Source organism: Balaenoptera borealis (assembly GCF_965194805.1).
Source record: "Balaenoptera borealis genome assembly, chromosome: 19".
In the NCBI taxonomy this organism is placed as follows: domain Eukaryota; kingdom Metazoa; phylum Chordata; class Mammalia; order Artiodactyla; family Balaenopteridae; genus Balaenoptera; species Balaenoptera borealis.
Genome location: NC_138878.1, coordinates 12,359,903 through 12,386,936, shown reverse-complemented (window position 1 = coordinate 12,386,936; position 27,034 = coordinate 12,359,903). Strand labels below are relative to the sequence as shown.

The window sequence follows — 27,034 nt, the reverse complement described above, 5'->3', positions numbered from 1 at the left end:
TGCGCAGGCTTCAGTAGTTGTGGCTCGCGGGCTCTAGAGCACAGGCTCAGTAGTTGCGGCGCACGGGCTTAGTTGCTCCGTGGCATGTGGGATCTTCCCGGACCAGGGCTCGAACCCGTGTCCCCTGCATTGGCAGGCAGATTCTTAACCACTGCGCTACCAGGGAAGCCCCTCTTGCCATGTTTTTCACAGGTCAGGCTGTTTCCTCCTTGTGTACTCTGTTCCCTCTCACAGCACCCTGTAACTTCCCTGTCATAGCACTTTGTAATCCCCTGTGTCTTGCCTTTGTATTTGCCGCTAGACCAGAAGCTCCATTAGGACAGGATGCGTGTGTACTGTCCCACACTAGCCCCCCAAGCCCTGCGCCAGCCCATTAAGTATCTGTCGAATGAATAAATAAGCCAGCACCAGCCAGGTGGCCCTGGAAGACTGGCCTGCTTCCCTCTGTGGGCATCAGAGGTGGGAGCTGAGGCCCAAGTGTGTGCCCTTCCCCTGACTTTTTTACATTGGGGTTTGCATGGGCTTAAAGTGAAAGATCAGAGCAGCTGTGAAAGGGAGAAATGAGAATTAGGCATTGGCAACTGGAGGGCACGGGGAGTACCCCAGAGCAAATGACATGCATAAAAACTCTTAACCAGGTGACTTCTGGGATTCGGGGTGCATGTCTGGGACCTCTGACCGTTCTTGCTCCGTTCTGCCCTGTGCCCTCAGTTGCCCTCAGCACACGTTCCCAGAAACAGCCCAGCCTTGGGATTCCCAGAGCAAGGGCTTTTGCCGGTGACCCTTGTTTGGGAAGACCCTCTCTGCTCTTCCCAAACACAGTGACGAAACTGGGGCTTTTCCTCCCCCTGACCAGGCAGCCGGTTACGTCAGATGCCCCCTTTGTTGAGTTAAGACTACAAGGAGTTACCGTCTTCCTCAACGTGAGAGATGTTTCCTGAAGGAAACTTCTGCCCAAGTCCGCCTTCGGGGGCCACAGTGGGCCACGCACCAGAAACCAGGTCTCCCCAGCCAGGCCCCTCCCTCCATCCCTTGCTCAGCCTGGAAAGTCACCACCTCCTGGGCCGCATGCCTCATGGCTGGCTCTCCTCAGGTCACAAGATGCTGGGAGCAAGACCCTGCAAAATGGAGTTCTTTTCCTTAGATGTTGGGCATGGATATGAGCAAAGGGAGGCCTAGAAGAGACAGTGACCTGGCTTCTATTTACAGACAGCGCCTCCAAAGGCTGTGCATGGAGTCCGGCATGCCAAAGGGTGCAGTAGAACATTTGGAAGGAGCACACTGGGCCAGTGCCACTGGGTCTGTGGGTTAGAGCTGGGAGCCCCGGTGAGGCCTGTGGGCGAAGCTTCACTCTTGACCCTGGGAAGCCGGCTTCTGTGTCTCTTTGTCTCTTACCCTGGAGCCTCTGGGTAGTTGAAGGAACCCATGGGTTTCTTTCTACGCCCTGGCCAGTTGCAGGCTTTGGAACTGGATAGACCTGGACTCAAATCTCAGCTACACTCAGGAGGTTGTGACTAGGCAAGTTCCTTCACGTCTGTGAGCATTGTTTCTCCACCCAGAATAATGTTTCCTTATTGGAACGTGTTAGTTCTGTTCCCTGATGGCTTTGTGGTTTGGCTTGGCCCCAGAAATTTGATCTGCCGTGAATGGAGGGGGCGGCAGAGGTTCTTGAACATAGAGCCTGAGGTGCCTTCTGTGCAGCTGGTGGCACAGCCAGAGGACCCGGAGGAGCTGGCTGGAGCTGGAGCTTTTCCGAGAGCAGCTGTGAGGCCCAGGGGCCGGGTCAGAACCAGGGCTGGCTGGACTTGGAGAGGAGCTGGTGGGGACAGGCAGGCCTCTAGGATTAAGTGCTCCCCGTGGCATGGAGCCAGGGCCCGGAGGCTCCACTCTCAGCCTTGTCCCTGACTCTTACGCTGGGTCCCTAGCATGTGGCATGGATTCAGGCTCCTTTCCTTAGGGTGGATCCCCAAAGCACCCTGCTGCCTCTTCTCCCTGCTCTTGCCCCGGGCAGCACAGGGCCTCAGGCTGTCAGTAGCCCCTGGCATTTATTTGGTAACCTGCAGAGGAAGGCAACTGTCCAGAGGGCTGAGTGGTGGTGGTGCTCAGCGTCCTGACACGGTCAGGTTCTCTCCCTGACACCAGAGCTGGAAGGATTGTTAATGAATCACCCAGCTAACCCAGGAATGCCTCATCTGTAGCCCACACTGCAGAGGGGAGAGGGCAAATCCCAGGGCTCAGGTCAACCGCCGCCACTCACTTTGTGGGGGCTTCTCTACCTCTTCTCAGGGGTAGAGAAGGCCCGGGCAGGGGGTCATATCTGCAGTCCCCTACAATCTTTTCTCTGGGCCATTTTCTCTTAAGTTTCCTGAAATTAACGTCATATAGCTGGAATAGGAACTTCCTAAACCTGGCTTTTCCAGTGACTTGCCCTGTGGCTCTAGGGAAATCACTTTCCGTCCTTGTTTACCTTCTGGCTAATGAGTGAGGGTGGCGGGCTAATCTGGTCTTTAGAGGCCTGAGTTAAGGAGAGCAGAGTGATGCTATCTGCAGTTAGAGGGAAGAGCCCTTTCTCTTGTCCACCCTTCAGTTAAGTGGGCATCTCCTCTACTGCCAGCTCTGTCCCCTCTGGCACTTGGGGGCAGGGCTGGGGGAGAGCACGTGTGCATGTGCGATCTGTCTGCACATTATTTTTCCTTTCTGCAATTTCAGAGTCATGCTGCGGCAGCCTGGCGCCTGACGAGTGAGGGGAACCTGCCAGGGGATTACTGCTAGCTCAAGGCAGGACAGAGGCCTCCGGGGAGCGGAGATGGGCAGAGCAGCCTCCAAGCCTGGGCCAGCAGCACCAAGACGGAGGCCTGAGCCCTGGCCTGGAGCTTGGCACACACTCGCTCGGCTGACCCTGATGGCATTTGAAGCAACACCCTGCTGAGAAGCGGCTGTTCCCAGGCCCCAGAGGACCTCAGAGCAGCAGCCGGAGTTTGACCACCCCTACACAACTGCAGTTGGGGCTGCGACCGTCGGGGGAAGGGGCTGGCGCCTCGGATGGGAAGTAGAAGGGCAGAACCTAACGCCAGGAGGATCTTGGTCTCTGAAGAGTTTTCTGGAACCCACAGAGCTTCCTGGGTTTCTTCTCTCTAGATTGGGGCTTGGTTCCCTTTCCTCCCCTGGCAAAGGGGTTGGGCCCTGAGGGCCAACTGAGAGAGGGAAGACTCTTACATGAGATTCAGGCTGCTTGAAGCCCACGTGCTCTCTGCTGTGATTGGGGTTCAAGGGCTTCCCTGCTGCAGGGGACGAGGGGCCGCCTCGGCATCTGCTCATGAGCCACAAGGACCCCGAATGCTCCAGACTGGATCGTTTCAAGCCGCCAAAGAGGGGGACCCCCAGAGCTGGCAGCCAGCAACCCCAAGGGACTAGAGGGCTGGGATGGACTGACCTCCCCCTTGCCAGGGCTCCGGGAGAAGCAGAGCCTCTGTGGCCCAGCTAGTGACGGAGAGACCCAATGAAGCCATAAGCAGGGCCAGGCGGCTCAGGGACAGGGGAGCCACTGCTGCCGACGTGCTTTCTCCTGACGCTGAGGGAGGGCGTGGTGTGGGACTCCTGCCCCTGTCCCTTCCTTGGCACGTGCCCATATGCCCTTTGCGCGTGGTGCCAGAACAAGCAGGCTACACTGTGGCTGGCCCATCAGCGGGCTGGGAAAGGAGTGGCCACAGTGACACCCGCCTGACTGCCGGGCTGAGGCCCCGGATCCCCGGGGCGCCGAACCATGAAGTGCTCCCTGCGGGTGTGGTTCCTCTCCGTGGCCTTCCTGCTGGTGTTCATCATGTCACTGCTGTTCACCTACTCCCACCACAGCATGGCCACCCTGCCCTACCTGGACTCGGGCGCCCTGGACGGGACCCACCGGGTGAAGCTGGTGCCCGGCTACACTGGCCTTCAGCGCCTCAGCAAGGAGGGGCCCGCCGGCAAGAGCTGTGCCTGTCGCCGCTGCATGGGCGACGCTGGCGCCTCTGAGTGGTTTGATAGCCACTTCAACAGCAACATTTCCCCGGTCTGGACCCGAGAGAACATGGACCTGCCCCCAGAGGTCCAGAGGTGGTGGATGGTGAGAAAGCCGTGGCCTTTCCTGCCTCCTCTCCGGGGGTCTGTCCCCCCGTTTGGGAGTCACCCTTAGAGCCCCCTCTTGGATTGGGGCTGTCTGTCTTCTGGCCCCCAGAGCCTTGACAAAGTGTGAGGTTCACTGGACCAGAGCCAGCTACTAGGATCACAGATTGTGAAGGGGAGAGCGAGCTTTGGCCTGGAAGGAAAGAGAACTAATATTTTCTAGTGCCTGTAGAGGCCAAACAGAGACCAGAAATGCCTTGCTGGGCCAGGGAGGTGAAATAGACAGGAGAAACAGGTTCCCCAGGGAGAAGATGGTGAGAAGTGAGCATGGCAACAGGAAGAAGGCCCGCCCATTATAAAGGAGGCAGCGGCTCAGCTCCAGTGATTGCTGCTATGCAGGCAGTATCCTAATTTGTAAATGTTTGCTCAAAATAATTTGAAACACCATGCCACTCACTTGGTTTCTTCCAATTGCTGGAAAAGCCTTTCTTCTGGGTTGGGATAGGAAAGCATCAGCAACTCCTCTGGGGGCTAAGGGAGGTGAAGGGGAGGGGATGGGGGGACAGGTGTGCCCAAGCCTCCCCGCTCTTCCGGATCCTGTCACCTTGCTGCTGCTTTAGCTCCCTTCACCTTGTCCCTGTCATCTCTGGAGCGTCACTCCCTAGGCTTTGCCAGGGCCATCTGGTTGCCACACATGTCAGAGGTGGAGCAGTGTCAGTACTTGACCCAGGGGGGCCTGCAGGCTGCAGGCATTTCCTGCTGGGGGACTTGGGAGGCAGCTCGTGGTCCCTGGCTTCCCCAGCTGGCAAATGGGGAGGGTGATGACTCTCCCTTTTTCTCACAGTTAGGACAACTGTGAGGATGCGCTCTTGCAGTCAGGCTTATCAGAGCATCTCAGAGATCCTGCTTCCCAGCCCGGACTGTCAGAGTCCCTAAGGATGGGGCGTCTACAGAGCAGGAGTCACCAGGAGCCACACACGTCCTTCCCATGACAGCCTGGAGCCCTTGCAGGGTCCTGCCTGTTGCTCATAGTCATACCCTTCATTTTACGGGGAAGATCAAGGTTCAGAGAGTGCCCTGGGCTTGCCCTGGTCATAGGTCTCAGTGGTGGCCACGAAGGGCCAGCACAGGCCTCTGGGCAGGGATGGACTGAGAGGCAGGCCAGGCCCCCTGCTCACGGGTGGAGCTCAGGGCTGTTGAAGCCCCAGAAGCCACCTCTCTGCTGCTCCCCACAGTCACCCTCTTTTGCTATGAACTTAGAAATTCTTGTCTCAGGGCTAAGTTGCTTCTCCACACTGAGTTCATGTTCTTGTGCTCAGGGGCCCTTCCTATGCTCAGAAAAGAGGCAGAGAAGCAGGCCCACCCATCCCCTCCGTGCATTCTGTCCCCTGAGCAGCTCCTGCTTAGCCGCAAACCCGCAGCGTTACCGCTCGGACCACAGAGCATTTTAAAGCCCTTACAGATGGTGGCCCAGGGGCTGAATCCAGCTCACTCAATGTTTTTAAACTATTTGCATGAGTTACCATCATTTAGGAATCAGGATATTTCACATGACATCTGTTTTTTCAGCTTCTCTTGAAAAACCAGAAAATCTGGTCCTTCTGGGCTGACAATCCCACAAGGCAAAAATTGGTTGAAGTCACCCCTTTTTTTTTTTAAATTTATTTATTTATTTTGGGCTGCCTTGGGTCTTCATTGCTGTGCGCAGGCCTTTCCCTAGTTGTGTGAGCGGGGGCCACTCTTCTTTGCGGTGCGTGGGCTTCAGTAGTTGTGGTACATGGGCTCAGGAATTCTGTCGCACGGGCCCAGCCGCTCCGCAGCATGTGGGATCCTCCCAGACCAGGGCTCGAACCTGCGACCCCTGCCCTGGCAGGCGGACTCCCAACCACCGCGCCACCAGGGAAGCCCCAGTCACCTCTTTTTGATGGGAGCTCCTGTTGGCTGTAGGCCCCACCTGCCTCTTCACTCCTGCATGTTACCTGCCTGGCATTATAGGCGTTTAAGTGCTGCCCTGGCCTCATTTCATGGTCTCTTGCATCACTGGTGGTGGGAGGTGCAGGGGACCGGTTTCATTCCAGCTGTTCTGACTTTGAAAGAATATCTGTGCCTCTTTGCCTTTTCCCCAGGGCTCAGGGCTCTGGATATCCTGTGGATCTTGCCTGGAGTTTCAGGCTGAGTCCCAGGGGCGCCCCCTGCAGGCTACTTGGGAATAAGCCCCTGAAGCTCCCCGGGGCTTTCCACATTAACTGCACCTCAAAATGACCATGAGACTCAGAGCTGCCCCGAGAGGACAGCAGAGCAGGGACCTCTGTGCTTCGCGGCACAGGCCTGCAGACCCCTGGAGAAGGTGTTGAATAGCGCCTTGACCCCCAAGCCCAACCAGTACCGCAGGGCTACTCCCGAAAGCAGGGCCCTCCCTGGTCTGGTCTCGGTAGGGAGACTGCGCTGTTGTTGAACAAGGGGAGGGTCCTTACTGCTCAGGGAGGATTTCCGCCCCCTGACAGCCTGGGTAGGAGGCCTGCGCCGCTTGGACACTGGAGGGTGAGGGCAGGGAGGGGGAGCAGGCGGGAGTCCCCTCCCGATCACACCCCTCCTTCTTTCTTCTCCCCTCCCCCCCCCAGATGTTGCAGCCCCAGTTCAAGTCACACAACACCAACGAGGTGCTGGAGAAGCTGTTCCAGATAGTACCAGGCGAGAACCCCTACCGTTTCCGGGACCCTCGCCGGTGCCGGCGCTGTGCTGTGGTGGGGAACTCGGGCAACCTGCGGGGCTCTGGCTACGGGCCGGATGTGGACGGGCACAACTTCATCATGAGGTTAGTCCCAGGGAGCTCAAGGCTGGACCCAGGACCGGCCTCCAGGAGGGGGCCCTGGCCTCCTTGGCCTTGTCCGGCCGCGTAGGAGCGGCCAGCTGCTGGGGGTGCTGTGACAGAGGCTCAAGTCTCTCGCTTGTGTTTGTCGGGGTGGATGAGGAGGCAGAACTGTCATTCTGAACTTTGCTTGAGGCCCGCGCTCAGCTTCCAACTCTGAATGCCTCTGCAAAGAGCTGAAACTAGACTCCTGGCTGATGTCCTGTGAAAACTACCCCCAGAGGCCCTTTCACCTGCCTGGTCCCCTTTAGCAGTTGGGCCAGGAGTGTGGGCCCCAAACTAGTGTCTTGCTTAATAGCCACAGATGATGCCTCTGGCAGACTCGCAGAGGAGTGGCGTCCTGGGCAGAAAAAGGAGCTGTCGGTGCCTGCTTTGGGCTCCCATCCCTTACCTTTACCTCATAGCATTTCGATTGTGCAGGGGCTCATTCATTCTACAGACGTCTGTGCCCAGACTTGAGGAAAAGAGAAGGGCTGGGGAGGCACTCATTCCAGACGAAGACAGGAGCAGGGAACCTGAGTGTGAGCAGGGACTAGAGGTGGATTTGTGACCCGGACATGGGCTGCTTATTCTGCTCCTGAACTGCCATGTTTTCTGACTTATCTCCCTAGACTTGGGGCAGGAAATGCCACAGTGGGGATCCTTCCATCCCACTCCTTGGTGGAGGAAGAGCCCTAAGAGTAAAGATACTGAAAATGCCCAGTTTTCACTAAGCATCTCTTAGGATGAGCACTGCAGAAAGACCAGGTTTCCCAGGAGGCAGAGCGAAGGGCTTTGTCTTAGAAACTGTTGCTGTCTCCATAGCAACACCAAGGCAGCAATATGTCTCTGAGGCTTTCAGCATTCCTTGCAGAACCTTTCTCATGTTGAGAATGGTTGGCGGGGGAGGGGGGGAGAGGGGGATGCTAGGCCAAATCCAGGCATCCACAGCCACCAGCTGAGAAACACCATCCCCATTAAGGCTTCCTCTCCAACTGCTCTGTTCCTCACAGACCCCAGGGCTGTCATGGCAGAGGCAGATCCAGACTGTGGCTTTGGTGACAACAGGACCAATGCTGTGTGTGGAGCTGTAGCAGTCCCAGCAAACTGTTATTAATGAATGGGAAAAATACTTCTCATCCCCTCTAGGAGACAGTATCTCTGAACCCTAAATACCAAGACATCAGAGGGGTACCCAGACGGGAGGCAGACTGGTAGTTCTAAAGAAATGGATTTGGGAGAAGAGAGGCAGGATCTTAATCCCTGTTTGGGGGCCAGAGCACAGTTGGAGCTGCAGGAAAGATTCTAGGCTTCTGCTTGAAGCAGACTGGAACTGAAGTGGCTAAGAACAAGGACTCACTCTCTAGTTCCAAATCAGGCCACTCTTGGTTTCCCAGCCCAAAGTACCCTCCAGTCCCTCAAGGGAAGGGAACCAGAGAGGCATGAGGTACAGCACAGCGACCAGTGGGGGGAGAGGGGGCAGGGGCAGGCATCCTGGACACACTGTCACCACATCATGCCATCAATGGGAGACGGGCAGGAGGGAGGCAGTAGGGGAACCCCTGTGACGCAGGGCCCAGCCAGGGGGTGCTGGCCACTTTATGGACAGGGAACGTTCGAACGGGCGTAAAAAGCTGGGAGACCACGTGGAGGAGACTTTGCTCCCTCTCTCCCAGATCCCTGTGTCCCCAGTGGAGGCCCAGGTTACAGTCACCCTCCTAGGTGTATGATTCTGAATTGTGATCCACACAAGATAGGAATGTTCTCATGATACGTCACAACAGAAAAGGCGAACAGGTTTGTGTTTAAAGCTGGATCACTTGTTTTTAAGATGCTCACCAAAAAAAGGGAGTTTTGATCCTGTGTTTTGCACCACTTGAGTTAGAAGCCTTCTTGGTGTGTCACAGCCTGGGGGATGGGCAGGGGGGAGATTGCTCTGGGGTTCCAGGTTCTTCTAAGACAGCAGAGGAGAGACAGCCCCACACTGCACATCTGCCCGGGACAGCTGAGGGTGGGCTCTGTCAGAACGCGGGCATCCCTCTTGGCCTTGGAGTGGAAAAGGGAGACAAGAACTTAAAGTGCAGGGACAGGGTGGCTGGGACGGGCAGAATTGAGCCATCCGCCCAGGGGCCGAGGGGGTGCTTCAGCTTCTTGTCTTGCTTCCATGTCTTCTATGAAAGAGGACAGAACAGCCAGGTGAGCTGTAAGCTGTGAAAGGCTGTCTTGTCTTTAAAAAAAAAAAAAAAAATTATAAACGTAATATGTGCTTGTTTTTGGGGAAAAAAAACCCAGAAATGTACGCACTAAAAAGTGAATTATCCAGGACTTCCCTGGTGGCGCAGTGGTTAAGAATCTGCCTGCCCATGCAGGGGACACGGGTTTGAGCCCTGGTCCGGGAAGATCCCTCATGCCACGGAGCAACTAAGCCCATGCGCCACAACTACTGAGCCTGTGCTCTAGAGCCCACGAGCCACAACTACTGAGCCCACGTGCCACAACTACTGAAGCCCACGCACCTAGAGCCTGTGCTCCAAAACGAGAAGCCACCGCAGTGAGAAGCCAGCGCACTGCAGCAAAGAGTAGCCCCCGCTCACCGCAACTAGAGAAAGCCTGCACGCATCAACAAAGACCCAACGCAGCTAAAAATAAAACATATATATATATATATATATATATATTTAAAGTTTTTAATTAATTATTTATTTATTTTTGGCTGTGTTGGGTCTTCGTTTCTGTGTGAGGGCTTCCTCTAGCTGCGGCAAGCGGGAGCCACTCTTCATCACGGTGCGCGGGCCTCTCACTATCGCAGCCCCTCTTGTTGCAGAGCGCAGAGCACAGGCTCCAGACATGCAGGCTCAGTAGTTGTGGCTCACGGGCCTAGTTGCTCCGCGGCATGTGGAATCTTCCCAGACCAGGGCCTGAACCCGTGTCCCCTGCATTGACAGGCAGATTCTCAACCACTGTGCCACCAAGGAAGCCCTAAAACATATATTTTTTAAAAAAGTGAATTATCCCATTCCCTAAGAGTAACCATTGTTAAAATTTTAATACTCTTCCAGATTTTTTTTCTATTCATATACAAAAGTTAGTTTTTATTCTTCCTCCCTTCCCTCCTTCCTTCATTCCTTCCTTTCTTCCTTCCTTCCTTTCTCTCTCTCTCTCTCTCTCTCCCTCTCCTTCTATCCTTTCTTTTTTTGTTTTCTTTCACAAAAAATGGAATCACACTATCTAATTTTCAGTTTTCCTTTTCTGTGTTATAATTTCCTCTGACTGCACAGGTATTCAAAAGATATGTGTTAAAAGGAAAGAAGTGAGATTCCTCACGCCACTTGGTTTTTTTCACTCAGTAGCTCTTGGACGTATTTCTTACCAGCACATGTAAATCTACTTTGTTCATTCTGATGACTACATGCTATTCTGTTACATGAATGTACCAAAATGTATTAACCAGTTCTCTATTGTTTGATTGGTTTTCCTTTTCACTATTGTAAATAATACTGCAGTGACTATCCTTTGCACACTTATGCAACCATTTTTATAGGATAAATTTTAAGAATGGAATTGCTGGGTAAGTGCACACCTATTTACGTGTTTGATGGCCAGCAACAAACTGTCCTCTAAAACTCTTGTACCAGTTTCCACGGTGGTGTCTTCTCACGCCACCCTCTTGTCCCTGCAGGATGAATCAGGCGCCAACCGTGGGCTTTGAGCAGGATGTCGGCAGCCGAACCACCCACCATTTCATGTACCCCGAGAGTGCCAAGAACCTGCCCGCCAATGTCAGCTTCGTGCTGGTGCCCTTCAAAGCCCTGGACCTACTGTGGATCGCCAGCGCCCTGTCCACGGGGCAGATCCGATTGTGAGTTCCTCTGCTGGCTGGAAGTGGGATATGGGTGACAGGCCCACCTTGGGAGGAGTTGTCCAGGCAATGGAGCTTAGAATTCCTTTAATTGAATATTTTGGCCAAGAGGGGCAGGTGAGGAGAGAAGCAGTGGTAGGGAGGGCCCAAAACGGTGGTTAGCTGAGGCCACAGCTTGTTTTGGGTCACTCCCTGCATGGTGGCAGCCAGCATACTGGTGGTAGAAAGGTGGAGAAGGACACTTTTCCAGGTCTCCTTTCTAGGAGGTAGCTCCTACTGTGGGAGCTCTGTCTTCTGAGAACTTTCTTTGGAGGCAGTTGCCCAGTCACAGCTGGGAACCTCAGGAAATTCAATTCACCAAGTAGTTTTTTTTTAACAGCTTTATTGAGATATAATTCACATACCATACAATTCACACATTGAAAATGTACAGTTCAGGGACTTTTAGTATGTCTACAGAGTTGTGTAACCATCACCACAATTAATTTTAGAATACATGCATGTTCTAAAGATGAAGATAATCTAAAGATACTCCTGTACCCCTCAGCCATCTCCCCCACTCCCTCCACCCTCTCCTCCCCCCCAGCCCTAGGCAACCACTGATCTACTCTCTGTCTCACCATGGTTTGTGTGTGTGTGTGTGTGTGTGTGTGTGTGTAAAAATGTATGCGTGTAACAAAATATACCATTTTAACCACACAGTTCATTAGCATTAAGTACATTCACATGGCTGTGCAAACCTCACCACAGCCCATCTCCAGAACTTTTTCATCATCTCAAATGAAAACTCTGTACCCACTAAACAGTAACTCCCCATTCCCCCCCTCCCTCCAGCCCCTGATAACCACTATTCTTTCTGTTTCTATGATTTGACTATTCTAGGTACTTCATACAAGTGGAATCATATAGTGTTTGTCCTTTTGAGTCTGGCTTATTTCAGTAGCATAATGTTTTCAGAGTTCATGCATGTTATAGCCTGTGTCAGGATTTCATCCCTTTTAAAGGCTGCATAGTATTCTAGTGTATGGATATACCAGATTTGTTTATCCATTCATCTGTCAATGGACAATTGGATTGTTGCCACCTTTTGCCTGTTGTCACCACATATTTTTTTTTTTATTAATTAATTTTTGGCGGTGTTGGGTCTTCGTTTCTGTGCAAGGGCTTTCTCTAGTTGTGGCAAGCGGGGGCCACTCTTCATCGCGGTGCGCGGGCCTCTCACTATCGTGGCCTCTCTTGCTGCGGAGCACAGGCTCCAGACGCGCAGGCTCAGTAGTTGTGGCTCACGGACCTAGTTGCTCCGCGGCATGTGGGATCTTCCCAGACCAGGGCTCGAACCCGTGTCCCCTGCATTGGCAGGCAGATTCTCAACCACTGTGCCACCAGGGAAGCCCCACCACGTATTTTTTAAACACGGAAGTATAAGTTACAGTTTTCTGACTTTATCTTATGTTTGGGAGTCATAAGGGCTAAAGTAAGTGCTATAGAGTTTAAGTCCCATGGATACTCAGAAATGGGAGTGTAGGTTACAGGCACCATGGCTGACTAATAGGGAAGGAGGGATTTGTGCCACATGGGAGGAGAGTAGCAAGAGGGCTATTGTGGACAGAGGTAAGAGCACAAACATGGTGGGTGTGAGATGATCACAGCAGAGTGTTGTGGGAAGAAAAGTTGGGGCTGGGTTATGGAAGGCCCCAGTGCTTGTCTAAAACATCCTTATTTCATCTTGAAGGACATAGAGAGCCACTGAAGGTTTCTGAGCAAGGAACTGCAGTGATGTGCTATGGGACAGCAGTCTGGAAGCAGGGGAGCCTGTCGTGAGGCTGTCATCACTCGGGCCTCAGTGGGAGAAAAGGCATCCCTGGGTCCACGGAGCCATCTCAGTGTTTTTTTTCTTTCTGCTTTCAGCACCTATGCCCCAGTGAAGTCCTTCCTTCGAGTGGACAAAGAAAAGGTAAGTTTCCTCCTCCCCCTTCTTCATCCCCACCCCAGAGGAAACAGTGCAGACCTGACTTGTGCTGTGCCTGGTCTTGTGGTTCAGATACCCCCCAAAACCCTTCTAGAACCTTCAGAGTCCCCATCTGCTGGTATGCCTGACCCCACACAGAGGCTGCAGGAACCAGAGAACCCTGATGAACAGGTCCACTGGCAAGCATGGAGGACCTGGCAGAAGCTGTTCAGAGCCTGGCCTGAGCCTCCAGGCCCCAGAAGCCCTCATGTGCTCATTACATCTTCTCCTCCCAGGTCCAGATCTACAACCCAGCCTTCTTCAAGTACATCCACGACAGGTGGACAGAGCATCATGGGCGGTACCCTTCCACTGGGATGCTGGTACTCTTCTTTGCTCTGCATGTGTGTGATGAGGTGGGTAGTTGATAAAATAGCGGGACCCATAGACAGGGAGTCAGCCCTTGTCGGGGCTTAGCAGTGCTTCAAGAGGAATGTGATTTTGCAGGAAGAAACAAAGTGGCTTTCATTCCCCCAATTTCTAGGTTGTAAGGTATAGATCTGCATTTCCCAAACTTAACTACTTTCATGATTTTACCAAATCTGAAATCACTTCATTGAAACGCTAAATTTATTTAAAAAGGAAATTGAATACTACTGTAATTGATACTACTTGCCATAAACAATAAGCATAAACGTAAATGGAATGGAAACGACGTAGTTAAGTTTCAGCGGGATGGTGTCTCCCACAGCTGTGGGCCCCAGGCCTACTCTGTGTTAAAAATGGAGGTTAGTCATTCAAGGAGCCCATCTCTCTAGCAGGGGGAGCTACTGTGCCATACACGGTAGTGCTCATGCCCAGCACACCCACTTTTGCCAGTAAACTCTTCAGTGTATGGTACTGGGTACTTGACCAGCTTGCAATAAAAGTACTCCATTAAAAAAAAAAGTTAGCAAGGGTTGGAGAGCTGTCACAGACTAGCCCCAAACTGAGGTGTTCTTGATGTAATCAGAGGGTGGTTGGAAGGAGAACCGGAAGGGAGCAGCAGTCTCCCTCTGGGACAGTGTCCTTAGCGTCAGGGCTGGGTGTCCCCGGTCTAACCGGCGCGCTGTAAATTGATGAGCTGCCGGCCTCTGGCTGTGGTCGGCTCGTCGCGGCTCCCCTCTCCTCCCGCACCGCACCACGACCCGAGGCTCTCCCGCGCCCTCTGCTCCCTGGTCCCCCACTTGGGGTGACCCGCGCCGCCCTCCCCCGCAGGTGAACGTGTACGGGTTCGGGGCCGACAGCCGGGGCAACTGGCACCACTACTGGGAGAATAACCGGTACGCGGGCGAGTTCCGGAAGACGGGCGTGCATGACGCCGACTTCGAGGCCCACATCATCGACATGCTGGCCAAGGCCAGCAAGATCGAGGTCTACCGAGGGAACTGAGCCCGACCCAGCCGTGACTCTTCCGGCCCTACCGCGAGGCGCCGGCAAGCGCTCCAGCCGGGACTCAGGGTCAGCCCGGGGGTGGTGGCCTAAGCGCGGGCGCGGCGCCCTATTGGGCGTCAGCAGGCAATCGGGAGCGACGCCGCCGCAGTCTGGACCAATCATGCTGCAGTCTAGCGAGCGCCGGCTATCCTCCGCCAATCACGAGACTCTGGGCGCTGGCTGGGCCTGGCATTAATCAGCGCTGCCGCCGGCCGGAGCCTCCGTTTCTCCCAGCCAATCATGCGACTCAAGGAGAACTTCCGGCGCTGGGGCCCGTCTCCTCCAATCAATGGCCTTCGGAGGCGGGCCGGCGGCCGATCAATCCCCACTCCCGTATGCTTTTGGGTAGGAATTATCGAGATTTCACGCTTTCAAAGGAGCAGAAGTTCCGGCCTCGAGAAGTACTTTCTTCAGGCTCGGCGGGAGGCGTCTCAGTCGCCGGCCGGCCTGACCCCGCAGGGGGCGCGGAGGAGGAAACGGTGGGGAAGGTGCGGGACAGTAGCGGCCCGGTCTCCCCTTCCCGGGGGTCCCTCATGGCCTCGGGGCGGGCGGAGGGGCGTTCGCGGAGGCTTGCGGGTGGTCGGCGGGTGGTCAGGTGGTTTCCAAGGAGCCCGTTTTTCCCCAGGGGAAAAGTTAGAGCCCTCCCAAACCGCTCTGGACCTCCGAGAGAACTAGACCCCACATTTCCTTTATCGGTCAGGCGCAGATGGGTGAGTGCAAACCCACCAAAGAAATGCAGTGAGAATCCAGAGGGCACGTGGGTCCCCTCCTCCTGCCTCCTCCCCTCCCGCCTTTGGCCACCCTATGGAATGGCCTTTCTGACCATGGCATTTAGTGTCTCACCAGAAAACTAGAATTATTATCACGTCTTGCTGGGGGCGGGATTCGCCTAGGGCTTAACTCTGGAACACAGGTGTAAGAATAGGGCAGGAGACAAGGAAGCCCCGTCACGTCAAATGTAAGGTACACCCACGTGTACCCTCGGCCCCTGTTCGCCCACAACCTTTTTTAAGTGTCTCTCCCTAGGCCCTGGGCCTCCTCACCAGCCTACTTGTTGCTCTGGGAAAAAAAAAAATCAAAACTTGCCCTGATTGGGGCACTGCTGCTCCCCGCCCTTCCCCCTTTGTCTGCCTCTAGGGAGAGGGAGCAACACGTAGGAAAGAAGGCTGGAGATGCTTTGGGCTCATGATTTAGCTAACCTGAAGTTACTAGGGGTGGCTGACCAACAGATTCTTTGCAAATAGTAAGCTGGCCATGCAAATAGCTGGGGAGGAGTAGACTTGCCCCCTGCATGCCTCCTCCCCTGCCCACACATCCCTTCCCCCTTGCTCACCTCCTGCCTTTTCCCTCTAACCCACTTTCCATTTCCAGCTCTAGAAGGGCTGCGAAGCTAACAACCAGAGGTTACAGCTGGAAGCTACTTGCATGACTGAACCCAGCTTAAGTCCCTAGAGGAAGCTGCTGAAGGTGTTCTCACCTTTCAAGGTTGGGGAAGTGTAGGAGGGGTGAAAGGGCTTCTGTGAAGCTTCCAAACCACTAAAAGGATCCCCCTTCCCAACAGTGACGGACACAAAAACCACCCTTTTTTCTTGGTGAGTTGATACCACCCGGCAGCCTCCTGGCCATTGGTGTAGTTCCTGCAGCTGGCTGGGGGAACAGTAGCCAGCAGGGGAGTGTATTAGAGGGTTAGGGCAGGGCAGTGGGCACCCCTAAAAGTTAATATATTGAGAACTTAGCTTGAGTCTGTCCCTTCCCAATTCCAGAAGTAGGAGTAAAGAATGTGGGTGGGTTAGGGGGGCCTTTAGTGGAATGCCTCTCTCACCACCTCCCACTGTCATTTTAGAGAGTCGAGGTACCAGTTATTCTTGCCAGTCTCATCTCAGTGCTTCCTGAAGAGGCTCTTTTGAGTGTTTAAAAGATGACAAAACAATGCAATATGCCAAACAGTATTGAGCAGAATAATTTATTTCTTTTCTGTTCCTTTTTCTTCTTTTGTTTGGATTTTGTTTTGTTTAAAATATTAATAAATCCCCATTCTGGAAGAGGTAGGTCCCAGCATCTGGCCCAGATCTTCTTTTCTACAACAGTTATTTAAACAAATGTTGTTTTATTTTCTTCCCTTTCTCTTTCTGAATTAAAAAGAGCAAAGAAACTATATAGTTGTTTGTTTGTTCTGAAATGTGTTTGCTGGTGAAAAGAAGGTGTATCTGTCAGTGGGAAGTTGTGACCACGTGATGACTAAGATTGTTGTGGGTGGATGTGAATAGGGGAGGGCACGACTCCCACCCTTTCCTTATACGTGAGGCTTCCCAACCCCCAACTGCCAGCTATGCCTTCTGGGAGGGTGGCCTTCACCACTGTCCTTCAGGGCCCCGGAGTCGATCAGCAGGGCAGACACTGTCCACTGCAAGGCGCCAGCACAGCATGCAGATCCAGCAGGCACCAGGATGGGGCTTTTCCCCCTTCCTTTTCCAGGTTCTGTGGAACTTCCCATGATGCCATAGGTGTGGGTTGGCAGGGATTTGGCAGAATGGTAGGAGCTGGTGCCACAGTGGTCTGCGGTAACTGCCTGTGCTGTTAACTGGGCTGTCTGGACCCACTCGAGCCTACTTCCATCATGCAACAGAATGGCACTGAATGTACAGTTTTATAGTCTGGTGGATTAGATAATGTGGGCCTCACGATGGATCTCTCTTAGAGTGTGTAGTCACATGGTGTCCTGCAATCCAGTTTCTGTCAGTGCTCAAGAGCGAGCCAGAGTTGCTTTTCAAATGGAGAATACTTTTTGGTGGAGGAGGGTATAGGTCTTTTTCTAAAACCCTAGGACTCTGGGCTGTAATTCTCTTATTTGGAGTTGACATAGGCTCCATATGACATCTCTCTTTGCCACAGACACTCTCCAATAGCATTTGGTTGGCTGAGTGATAAGGTCCAGCGTCCGGATGACGTGCACATAGCCTGGGCTTCCGAGAACTGTTTCTTATCTGGGCCCCAGTCTTATGGGTTGTGGGTCACCACACTTTGTGGGAGCAGCACTCCAGATGTTGTACCTGTTACCTCCAGAATCAAGAGTCTCACCAAATCATGTGTCTTTTTTTTTTAATGTTGGCCAAGGACTGTGTTGCTTTGATTCAGCAAAGATATCACATCTGGAACCACAGGTTACGTTAACATTGCCACTTGTTTACCTTTGCAGTAAACTACTGTCATTCTCCATGATTCAGATGGTGAGTGAATGAAACGAGGAAGAAGTCACCCACCCTTCCATAACTCAATTTGGATGGCAGCACCAATCTCTGCAAATCCTGCTGGAATGTGGTATTGAGTTTGACTTACCATGTTGGAGATAGTTCCAGGGACTTCTATTAGGCCCATCCCATCATAATCACCTTCCCTCCACAGGTCTGGTTGCCAATATGGTGATTTTGCCAGGTAGTAAATATCTCTCTTTCCTTTTGGAACTAAGGAAATTACCTTAAAATAGGTCTGTGGTCTCATTGGACCCACCATTAAATGGACTTGGACCAGAGCTCCATCTATCATTAGCCATAGTAAGCTCCAACTCTCATAATAAGGTGGACTGCATTGGCATTTGGGTCTCAGAGCCAGTGTCTGATAACTCCTGATGGTCTGGGTATTTCCCTTTCCCCAGTGCCCTGTCACTCCAGGAAATAGGTTCCTCTGGAAAAGCTTAGGGGAAGAGCCACACTACATACCTGCTACATCAGAGAATAGTTCCTCAAAAGACCCTGAGATTGCCTTGAAAAAGGCTCCAGGTGTGTGACCTGATTAGGTCTGGGAACTGGGTAAGAAGCCAAAAATTCCCATCACTGTGACTCAGGTTTCTTCTCGGCACTCCTAGAATGTTCCCTCCCATACACATCAAGCAGTACCTTAGTAGGCTGCCCAGCATCTGTTTTACTTTTGGGGACCTTAATGGTCAATTAACTTGCCCCAAATGCTTATAGGTCAGAACTCTAATTGCCAAACTGGATTGTTGTGGTAAATGTGCCTCCCTGGGTCAGGTAGGGAGGCACGGCTTTCTCATCTTTGTCAGGCTGAGATCCATTCTTTTCTGACCCTCACATAACAGCCACCAGAATTCTTTAAAGATGGTGCCTCAATCGCTACTACATTTTAAAAAAATTTTATTGAAGTATAGTTGATTTACAATATTGTGTTAATTTTTGCTATACAGCAAAGTGATTCAGTTGTACATATATATTCTTTTTTATTTTTATTTTTATTTTTTTTTTGGCTGCCTTTGGGTCTTTGTTGCTGTGCGTGGGCTTTCTCTAGTTGCAGTGAGCGGGGGCTACTCTTCATTGCAGTGCGCGGGCTTCTCGTTGCGGAGCACGGGCTCTAGGCACGTGGGCTCAGTAGTTGTGGCACACGGGCTTAGTTGCTCCGCAGCATGTGGGATCTTCCCAGACCAGGGCTTGAACCTGTGTCCCCTGCATTGGCAGGCGGATTCTCAACCACTGCACCACCAGGGAAGCCCTACATATATATTCCTGTTCATATTCTTTTCCATTATGATTTATCACAGGATATTGAATATAGTTCCCTGTACTATACAGTAGGACCTTGGTGTTTATCCATTCTATATATATAATAGTTTGTATCTGCTAATCCCAAATTCCCAATCCTTCCTTCTTCCCACCCCACCTCCCCCTTGGCAACCACAAGTCTGTTCTCTACGTCTGTGAGTCTGTTTCTGTTTCGTAGATATGTTCATTTGTGTCGCATTGTAGATTCCACATATAAGTGATATCATACGGTATTTGTCTTGCTCTTTCTGATTTACTTAGTATGATAATCTCTGGTTGCATCCATGTTGCTGCAAATGGCATTATTTCATTCTTTTTCGTGGCTGAGTAATATTCCACTGTATATATGTACCACATTTTCTTTATCCATTCATCTGTCGATGGACATTTAGGTTGTTTCCAGGTCTTGGCTATTGTAAATAGTGCTGCTCTGAAGCATAGGGGTGCATGACTAATACATTTTTTTTTTAAAGACATTGTTTTGAAATGATGGGTTTTTTTTAATTTTTGTTTTTTGGCTGCATTGGGTCTTCGTTGCTGCGTGCACGCTTTCTCTAGTTGCAGCAAGTGGGCACTACTCTTCGTTGCAATGCACAGCCTTCTCATTGCAGTGGCTTCTCTTGTTGCAGAGCATGGGCTCTAGAGCGCATGGGCTTCAGTAGATGTGGCATATGGGCTCAGTAGTTGCAGCATGCGGGCTCTAGAGCGCAGGCTCAGTAGTTGTGGTGCACGGGCTTAGTTGCTCCACCACATGTGGGATCTTCCTGGACCAGGGATCGAACCCGTGTACCCTGCATTGGCAGTTGGATTCTTAACCACTGAGCCACCAGGGAAGTCCCGACTAATACATTTTTTTTAATATAAATTTATTTATTTTATTTATTTATTTTTGGCTGTGTTGGGTCTTCACTGCTGCGCACGGGCTTTCTCTAGTTGCTGCGAGCGGGGGCAACTCTTCGTTGCAGTGCGCGGGCTTCTCATTGCGGTGGCTTCTCATTGCGGAGCATGGGCTCTAGGCATGCGGGCTTCAGTAGTTGCGGCATGCGGGCTCAGTAGTTGTGGCTCACGGGCTCTAGAGCACAGGCTCAGTAGTTGTGGCACATGGGCTTAGTTGCTCAGCGGCATGTGTGATCTTCCCGGACCAGGGATCGAACCCGTGTCCCCTGCATTGGCAGGTGGATTCTCAACCACTGCGCCACCAGGGAAGCCCCCCGACTAATACATTTTTAAATTAATTTTTTAAAACTCTTTTTGTTGTGGGATATAATGCATAAACAGAAAAGAGCATAAGAATAAATGTACAAAAATATATAGCTTCATGAATTATTATTTTTTAAAAGCTCCATAATGGACATTTATTTCGTAAAGCAAAGATGGCATATTATATAATACATATAGATTATAGATTATAAATAGATAGAATTATATAATTCCTGTGGTAAAGGAAAAGCAATTTCCACTGACATTTGGATATCAAAATGGACTGAAGAAAAAAGAGGTGATTGAACATGTTATATGGAAGAATTGGAAAAGCTAGAATTTTATTTTTCCAGCTTTATTGAGATACAATTGACATAGAAAGTTATATATGTATGTAAGGTATACACATAGTGATTTTATGTGTGTGTATATTGCAAAATGATTACCACAATAAGATTAGTTAACACATCACATCATATAGTTAAAATATTTGTGTGTGTGATGAGAACTTTCAAAATCTACTCTCTTAGCAACTTTCAAACATACAGTACAATATTGTTAACTATAATCACCACGCTGTACATTACATCCCCAGAGCTTATTTATCTTGTAACTAGAAGTTTATACCTTTTGACCACCTTCACCCATTCCCCCACCCTGGCAAGCACCAATCTGCTCTCTGTTTCTGTGAATTTAGTTTTTCTAGGTTCCATATAAAAGTGAGATCATACAGTATTTGTCTTTCTCCATCTGACTTATTTCAGTTAGCATAATGCCCTCAATGTCCATCCATGTTGTTGCAAAAGGCAGGATTTCCTTTTTTATGGCTGAATAATATTCCATTGTGTATATATGCACGACATTTTCTTTATTCATTCATCTGTTGATGGACATTTAGGTTATTTCCACGTCTTGGCTATTGTAAATAATGCTGCAGTGAACATGGGGGTGCAGATGTCTCTTCAAGACAGTGATTTTATTCTTTTGGATGTGTACCCAGAAATGGAATTGTTGGATCATATGGTAGTTCTATATGCACATGCAAAAGAATGAAACTGGACCCCTATCTCACACCACTCAAAAAAATTAACTCCAAATGGATTAGACTTAAATGTAAAACCTGAAACCAAAATATATAAAGAACTCATATAACTCAATAGCAAAAAAAAACCAATCTGATTAAAAAATGGGCAGATATGAATAGACATTTCTCCAGTGAAGACATACAGATGGTTACCAGGTACATGAAAAGATATGCAACATCTTTAATCATCAGGGAAATGCAAATCAAAGCCATAATGAGATATCACCACACTTCTGTTAGAACAGCTGTTATCAGAAAGACAAGAGATAACAAGCGCTGGTGAGGATGTGGAACAAAGGGAACCCTTGTGCCCCGTTGGGGGAAACTGAAATTGATGCAGCCACTATGAAAAACAGTATGGCGGTTCCTTAATGAATTATTTTAAGATGAACACTCATGTAGCCACCACTCAGGTTGTGCAAGCACCCCAGAGGCCTCCCTGTTCCATCTTCCTTGCCAAGCACAGCCCCCTTCCTTCCCCTGAAGGTGACCACCGCCCTGACATTCCATATTCACTTGAGTATTTCTGGATACTCAATTCTCTTTCATTAGTCTGATTACCTAGACCCAAGTCCGCATGGAAATTTGGTTTATAATAGAGATGGCCTCTCAAATCACTTAGGAAAAGATGGATATTTAAATAAATTTTATTGGGATAACTAGATAACCATCTGGAAAAAGATAAAATTAGATCCATAGCCTAAACCATTCACCAAAATGCCAAGTGAATCAGAGCTAAATGTTAAAAATAAAACCCTAAAAGTAGTAGTTCTTTGATATATTCAAACAGAATATTATCAGCTTTGTAGCTGGTTTTTGGATTGGAATTTTTTTCATGCTCTATATAGTTCCCTGTATTACTAAAAATTGGAGCTTTTTCATTCATTTTTCTGTGTATTCCAAACATTTTGTTAAATTCCCTCTTCCAATGTAACTGCTTCCATTTTATTTGTCCATGTGAGTTTATACCTTTTTCCTTCCTTCCCTATAAATTCAGTGAGCTCTTGGAAAGGAAAGTTAGGTAAGTGTGGTATTTAATCGCATACTAGCAGACACCTTTTTCTTCCTCTGTTTTCCTCTGTCTCCACAGAGCTGACTTCTTGTGGTTGTTTATTTAACCCCTCTCTGTCATGATGGAGGCTTTTGAAATAATTGGGAATTGGAAATTGTTCTGTTCTCTGAAATAGTGGATCCAGAAGCTGCTTGGGAATTTTGTGTACCGAGATGGAGCATATCTATGATATGGGTTGACCTTAGGGTGACTGGACAGGGAACCAGCCGTTCCAAGGCAGGGAGGGTGGTCAGGATAAGCTAGGTTGTGCTACAGTAACAAACACCCTTCAAACTCGCAGTGGCTTAAAACAACAAAGTTTGTTTCTCACTCAAGCCACTTTCCCATCATGGGCTGTGCTCTTCATGGTCACTCAGGGACCCAGACAGAAAGGAGTGCCGTCTGTGGTGGATCTGTTGTTTCAGGGCCAGGAAAAGAGTATCTGGTGAGCCACAGGCTGGCTCTGAATGCTTCTGTCAAGAAGTTCACATTTCCTTGATGTCAGAGAAGTCCCATGTCCATGCCTCAGTCTAGCAGGGATGTGTGTTCCTCTGGGAGAGGCACCATGTTTGAGTGAGCAGTAATACAGTCTGAACACAGAGGGCTCTTTGGAGAGAAACACTTAGATTTATGGCCTGACCAGGGGTGGTGGATACACACTTGGCTGGCACTCTGGCTGGATGCTAGAGGAAGGGCAGGAAGCGATTAAATATTTTACCCATCAGAGGAATGAACGGCTGAGGGCTGCCATTCAGCAGGCAAGGAACTGCTGCCTGTGACATATTTGGCAAAGTAGGAAAACATCATTCCTGGCTTGGTGAGGGGAAGGGTGAAATCCTAAAACACTTCAAAAAATCAAATTATTCCTTTCTGAGTGAATTAGGAACCAAAGCTCCTTCTCACTACCCTTCCAGAAAAATCACAGCTTCTGCGGTAAGTTTGTCTGTGTGACAACTAATGCACAAAAATGCAAGATGGTCCCTCCCCTTACACTTGCTGAACTGTGGGTATCAGGACCAGCCTGCTCCCCGAGAATATAGAAACAACACCTTTCATCTAACAACTGTTTCTGCTCCTGAGAATAATACAGGCTCTTTCTGGCAACATGGCTTCTCTGCAGGGAGAAGGCTTGGTGAAGTAGAAAGAACATCTGGTGTCTGCATTCAGAAGGATCTGAGTTCAATCCTTCTTTTGCTATGAGGTAACTTTGCCTTTTCTTTCTATAAACTTAAAACTGTTCTAAAAAAATCAATTCTATTAAAAAAAAAAAAACCCACTCTTTTCAGTGGAAAGAGGGGAAAGTGTCCAGAAGAGCCAACCAATCAGGAACATCCAGTTTAGAGTTTATGGGAGCAAGAAATAGTTTTATTGTGTGAATCTGCTGAAATTTGGTTGTGCTCTTATTCTTGTCCTTAAAATGAGAGTATAATTAGGATTTAAAATCTGAGATTCCCATTTATTGAGTTTATTTCAATGACTGACTTTCTCATTTCTAAAATTTCTAATCTTGTTTTATTTCTGCCCAGTGGTATGCTGGTAAACTGTCTCTGAAAACAAACTAAAACCCCTGATTTATAGTGTTGCTGATTTCTGTGGTATAAATATTCCCAGCACAGCCAGTTTCAATCTGCCAGTGATTTACCAGCCAGCTTGTGTGAGTTTCAGCACACCACTGCTCTTGTCCAAATTTACTTCATAGTTTCTTGCTCTTTTCAGTGAAATGTAATCATTTCGCTTTCTCTTTGAGCATCCAAACATACTTTAAGCGTTTTATGAGGCCATTCCATAAAATAAATTTTATTTGGGGTGAATTTGATACCTTTTTTTTTTTGAAGTATAGTTGATTTACAATATTAGTTTCAGGTGTACAACACAGTGATTCAATGTTTTTATAAATCGTACTCCATTTAAAGTTATTAAAAAATAAGGGCTGTATTTCCCTGTGCTGTACAGTATATCCTGGCTGCTTATTTATGTTATACCTAGTAGTTTGTATCTCTTAATCCCATACCCCTATCTTGCCCCTCCCCACCTTCCTTCTGTTGTTTGCGTCTTGCTTTGCATTCAGTTTCTTCTCTCCCCACAATCCACAGATGGGTTTGCTTTTTAAAATTTATTTATTTATTTATTTTTGGCTGCATTGGGTCTTCGTTGCTGCGTGCGGGCTTTCTCTAGTTGCAGTGAGCGGGGGCTACTCTTCGTTGCGGTGCGCAGGCTTCTCATTGCGGTGGCTTCTCTTGTTGCAGAGCATGGGCTCTAGGCGCGCAGGCTCAGTAGTTGTAGCTCACGGGCTCTAGACCACAGGCTCGGTAGTTGTGGCTCAGGGGCTTAGCTGCTCCGCGGTATGTGGGATCTATCCGGACCAGGGCTTGAACCCATGTACCCTGCATTGGCAGGCGGATTCTTAACCACTGCGCCACCAGGGAAACCCCACCAGTGGATTTAGGAATTGGCTCCATCCAGCTCCCCGCCCCTCTCGCCGTTATTCTAGAGCCAGGTGTGCTGATATAGTGAGATCAGAGGATATCAGACCAGGCAGGCAGAGATGGTGTGGGTTACCGGTTGCAGTGGGGATCCGCATCCTCCTGTCTCCTTTCTGGGCCTGCATCTCGATGAAAGTCTCTGTCCAGCTGGCGTGCAGGCGAAGCGCCAATCCAGTGCCCTCCAAGCGGCGAGGCTGCCTGGAGTTCTGGTCTTGTGTGCAGCGCTTCGCTTCCCGGCCCCTCTGCTGAGCGGGACCTAACAGCCTGCAGCTGCTCGGTCCCCAGACGGGAGTCCAGCAAGCTTTGGCTTCAGCCCTGCTCACAGCTTTGCATTTTTCCCCGTTACTGGTCCACAGAAGTATTCATCTCGTTTTTCAGGTCGGGCGGTATGTTTTGTTTTCTAGTTTTACGTTTTCTATATCACTGTTGTGTTTTGGGGTCAAAGTGGGTGTCACTTATCTGGAATGCTGGCACTGCACACGACCTCCTCTCCCTCTTTGCCTGTCTCCCTTCTGAGCACCCCTCGCACTGCTTCCTCTCTACCCGCCCTCACCTTGTCCCCGGCCTTTCTGGAAACTTGCTCCACTTCTCGCTCCCACTTTTCTTCTCAGAACCCCTTCCCGCACCAGTGGCTTGCATGCGCCCCTGACACACCTGCAGTCACCGTACCTGCTGCACCCCCAGGACACTCAGTCTCACTTTCTCTCACATCCGATCCCAGCTGGACCCTGTCGCTCAGTCTCGGCTCCAGCCCACACACCCACTCACCCGGAGGTAACCGTAATTGCTCACAGCAAATCAGGCGGGCAAAACGACACTTCAAAACATACAAAAACATGAGTAAATAATTTATAATACTGAGATGAGGAAAGGTTTTCTAGCCATGACATGAAATCCAGATTTCTTAATAATGAAGTCTGAGCAATATTAAACTTTTTCTTTTTTTTTTGTTTAACATCTTTATTGGAGTATAATTGCTTTACAATGGTGTGCTAGTTTCTGCTGTATAACAAAGTGAATCAGCTATACATACGCATATATCCACATATCTCCTCCCTCTTGCCTCCCTCCCACCCTCCCTATCCCACTCCTCTAGGTGGTCACACAGCACCGAACTGATCTCCCTGTGCTATGCTGCTGCTTCCCACTAGCTGTTTTACATTTGGTAGTGTACATATGTCCATGCCACTCTCTCATTTCATCCCAGCTTACCCTTCTCCCTCCCCGTGTCCTCAAGTTCATTCTCTACGTCTGTGTCTTTATTCCTGTCCTGCCCCTAGGTTCTTCAGAATCAATTTTTTTTTGTTTAGATTCCATATATATGTTAGCATACAGTATTTTTCTCTTTCTGACTTACTTCACTCAGTATGACAGACTCTAGGTCCATCCACCTCACTACAAATAACTCAATTTTGTTTCTTTTTATGGCTGAGTAATATTCCATTGTATATATGTGCCACATCTTCTTTATTCATTCATCTGTCGATGGACACTTAGGTTGCTTCCGTGTCCTGCCTATTGTAAATAGTGCTGCAGTGAACATTGTGGTACATGACTCTTTGAATTATGGTTTTCTCCGGGCATATGCCCAGTAATGCGATTGCTGGGTCGTATGGTAGTTCTTTTTTTTAGTTTTTTTAAGGAACCTCCATACTGTTCTCCATAGTGGCTGTATCAGTTTACATTACCACCAACAGTGCAAGAGGGTTCCCTTTTCTCCACACCCTCTCGAGCATTTATTGTTTGTAGACTTTTTAATGATGGCCATTCTGACCAATATTAAACTTTTGTGCAGTATTAAGAAAAAATGATTTTGTAAAGACAAACTAGGAAAACGTCCACCACTCAAGAGAGTCTAATTTCCCTAAAATAGAAAGGTGGCTAAAATTCAATGAGGACTAACAAGCCAGTAGCAAAATGGTGAGATACGAATGGGCAGCACACCAAAACAGAAAATACAAATACCAATAAACTGAGAATTTGCCGAACATCACTAAATTTAAAAAAAAAAAAAAAAGACAGTTATATAATCTATTTTTGCTACCCAGACTGGCAGTTTTAAAAATTGATAACAGAGGGGGTTGGTAAGCACGTAATAAGTATCTTTGTTATCACTGTAATAACATAAATTGGTAAAAACTTTTCGGCAGGCTATATTAACAATGTGTTCAAATGTTAAGGGTCCCCACTCTGACCCAACAACTCTTACTTCCAGGTATACATCCTGAGTGAGTCTCAGCTGGGCTCAGAGAGGAGCGGGACTGGTATTTTCACCGTGGGCAACAACACAGTGGAAGCCCCCATGTGCCTATCGCTAGGAGCCATGATGTAATGCTGGGGCGGCTACACGCTGGAATGATGCTTGTTGAGAGTGAGGCACATCCATGTCACATGTCCAAGACACACGGGTAAGTGAAAAGGCAGGTCGCGCAAGAGC

General features: G+C 49.6%; 1 protein-coding gene across 3 annotated transcripts in view; it reads left to right on the top strand.

The window, feature by feature from the left end:
- The window catches only part of ST3GAL2 (ST3 beta-galactoside alpha-2,3-sialyltransferase 2), an 84,390-nt gene that overhangs the window by 29,728 nt on the left and 27,628 nt on the right, over positions 1 to 27,034 (top strand). For all 3 annotated transcript variants that reach the window (XM_082369973.1, XM_082369975.1, XM_082369974.1), the window contains exons 2-10: positions 2,710 to 4,102; positions 6,723 to 6,916; positions 10,629 to 10,808; positions 12,717 to 12,762; positions 13,053 to 13,172; positions 14,014 to 14,717; positions 17,426 to 17,547; positions 23,235 to 23,315; positions 26,813 to 27,005. In XM_082369973.1, coding sequence (XP_082226099.1) covers positions 3,764 to 4,102; positions 6,723 to 6,916; positions 10,629 to 10,808; positions 12,717 to 12,762; positions 13,053 to 13,172; positions 14,014 to 14,187 — 1,053 coding nt within the window. In that variant the 5' untranslated portion in view covers positions 2,710 to 3,763 and the 3' untranslated portion in view covers positions 14,188 to 14,717; positions 17,426 to 17,547; positions 23,235 to 23,315; positions 26,813 to 27,005. The remainder of the gene's footprint in view (positions 1 to 2,709; positions 4,103 to 6,722; positions 6,917 to 10,628; positions 10,809 to 12,716; positions 12,763 to 13,052; positions 13,173 to 14,013; positions 14,718 to 17,425; positions 17,548 to 23,234; positions 23,316 to 26,812; positions 27,006 to 27,034) is intronic.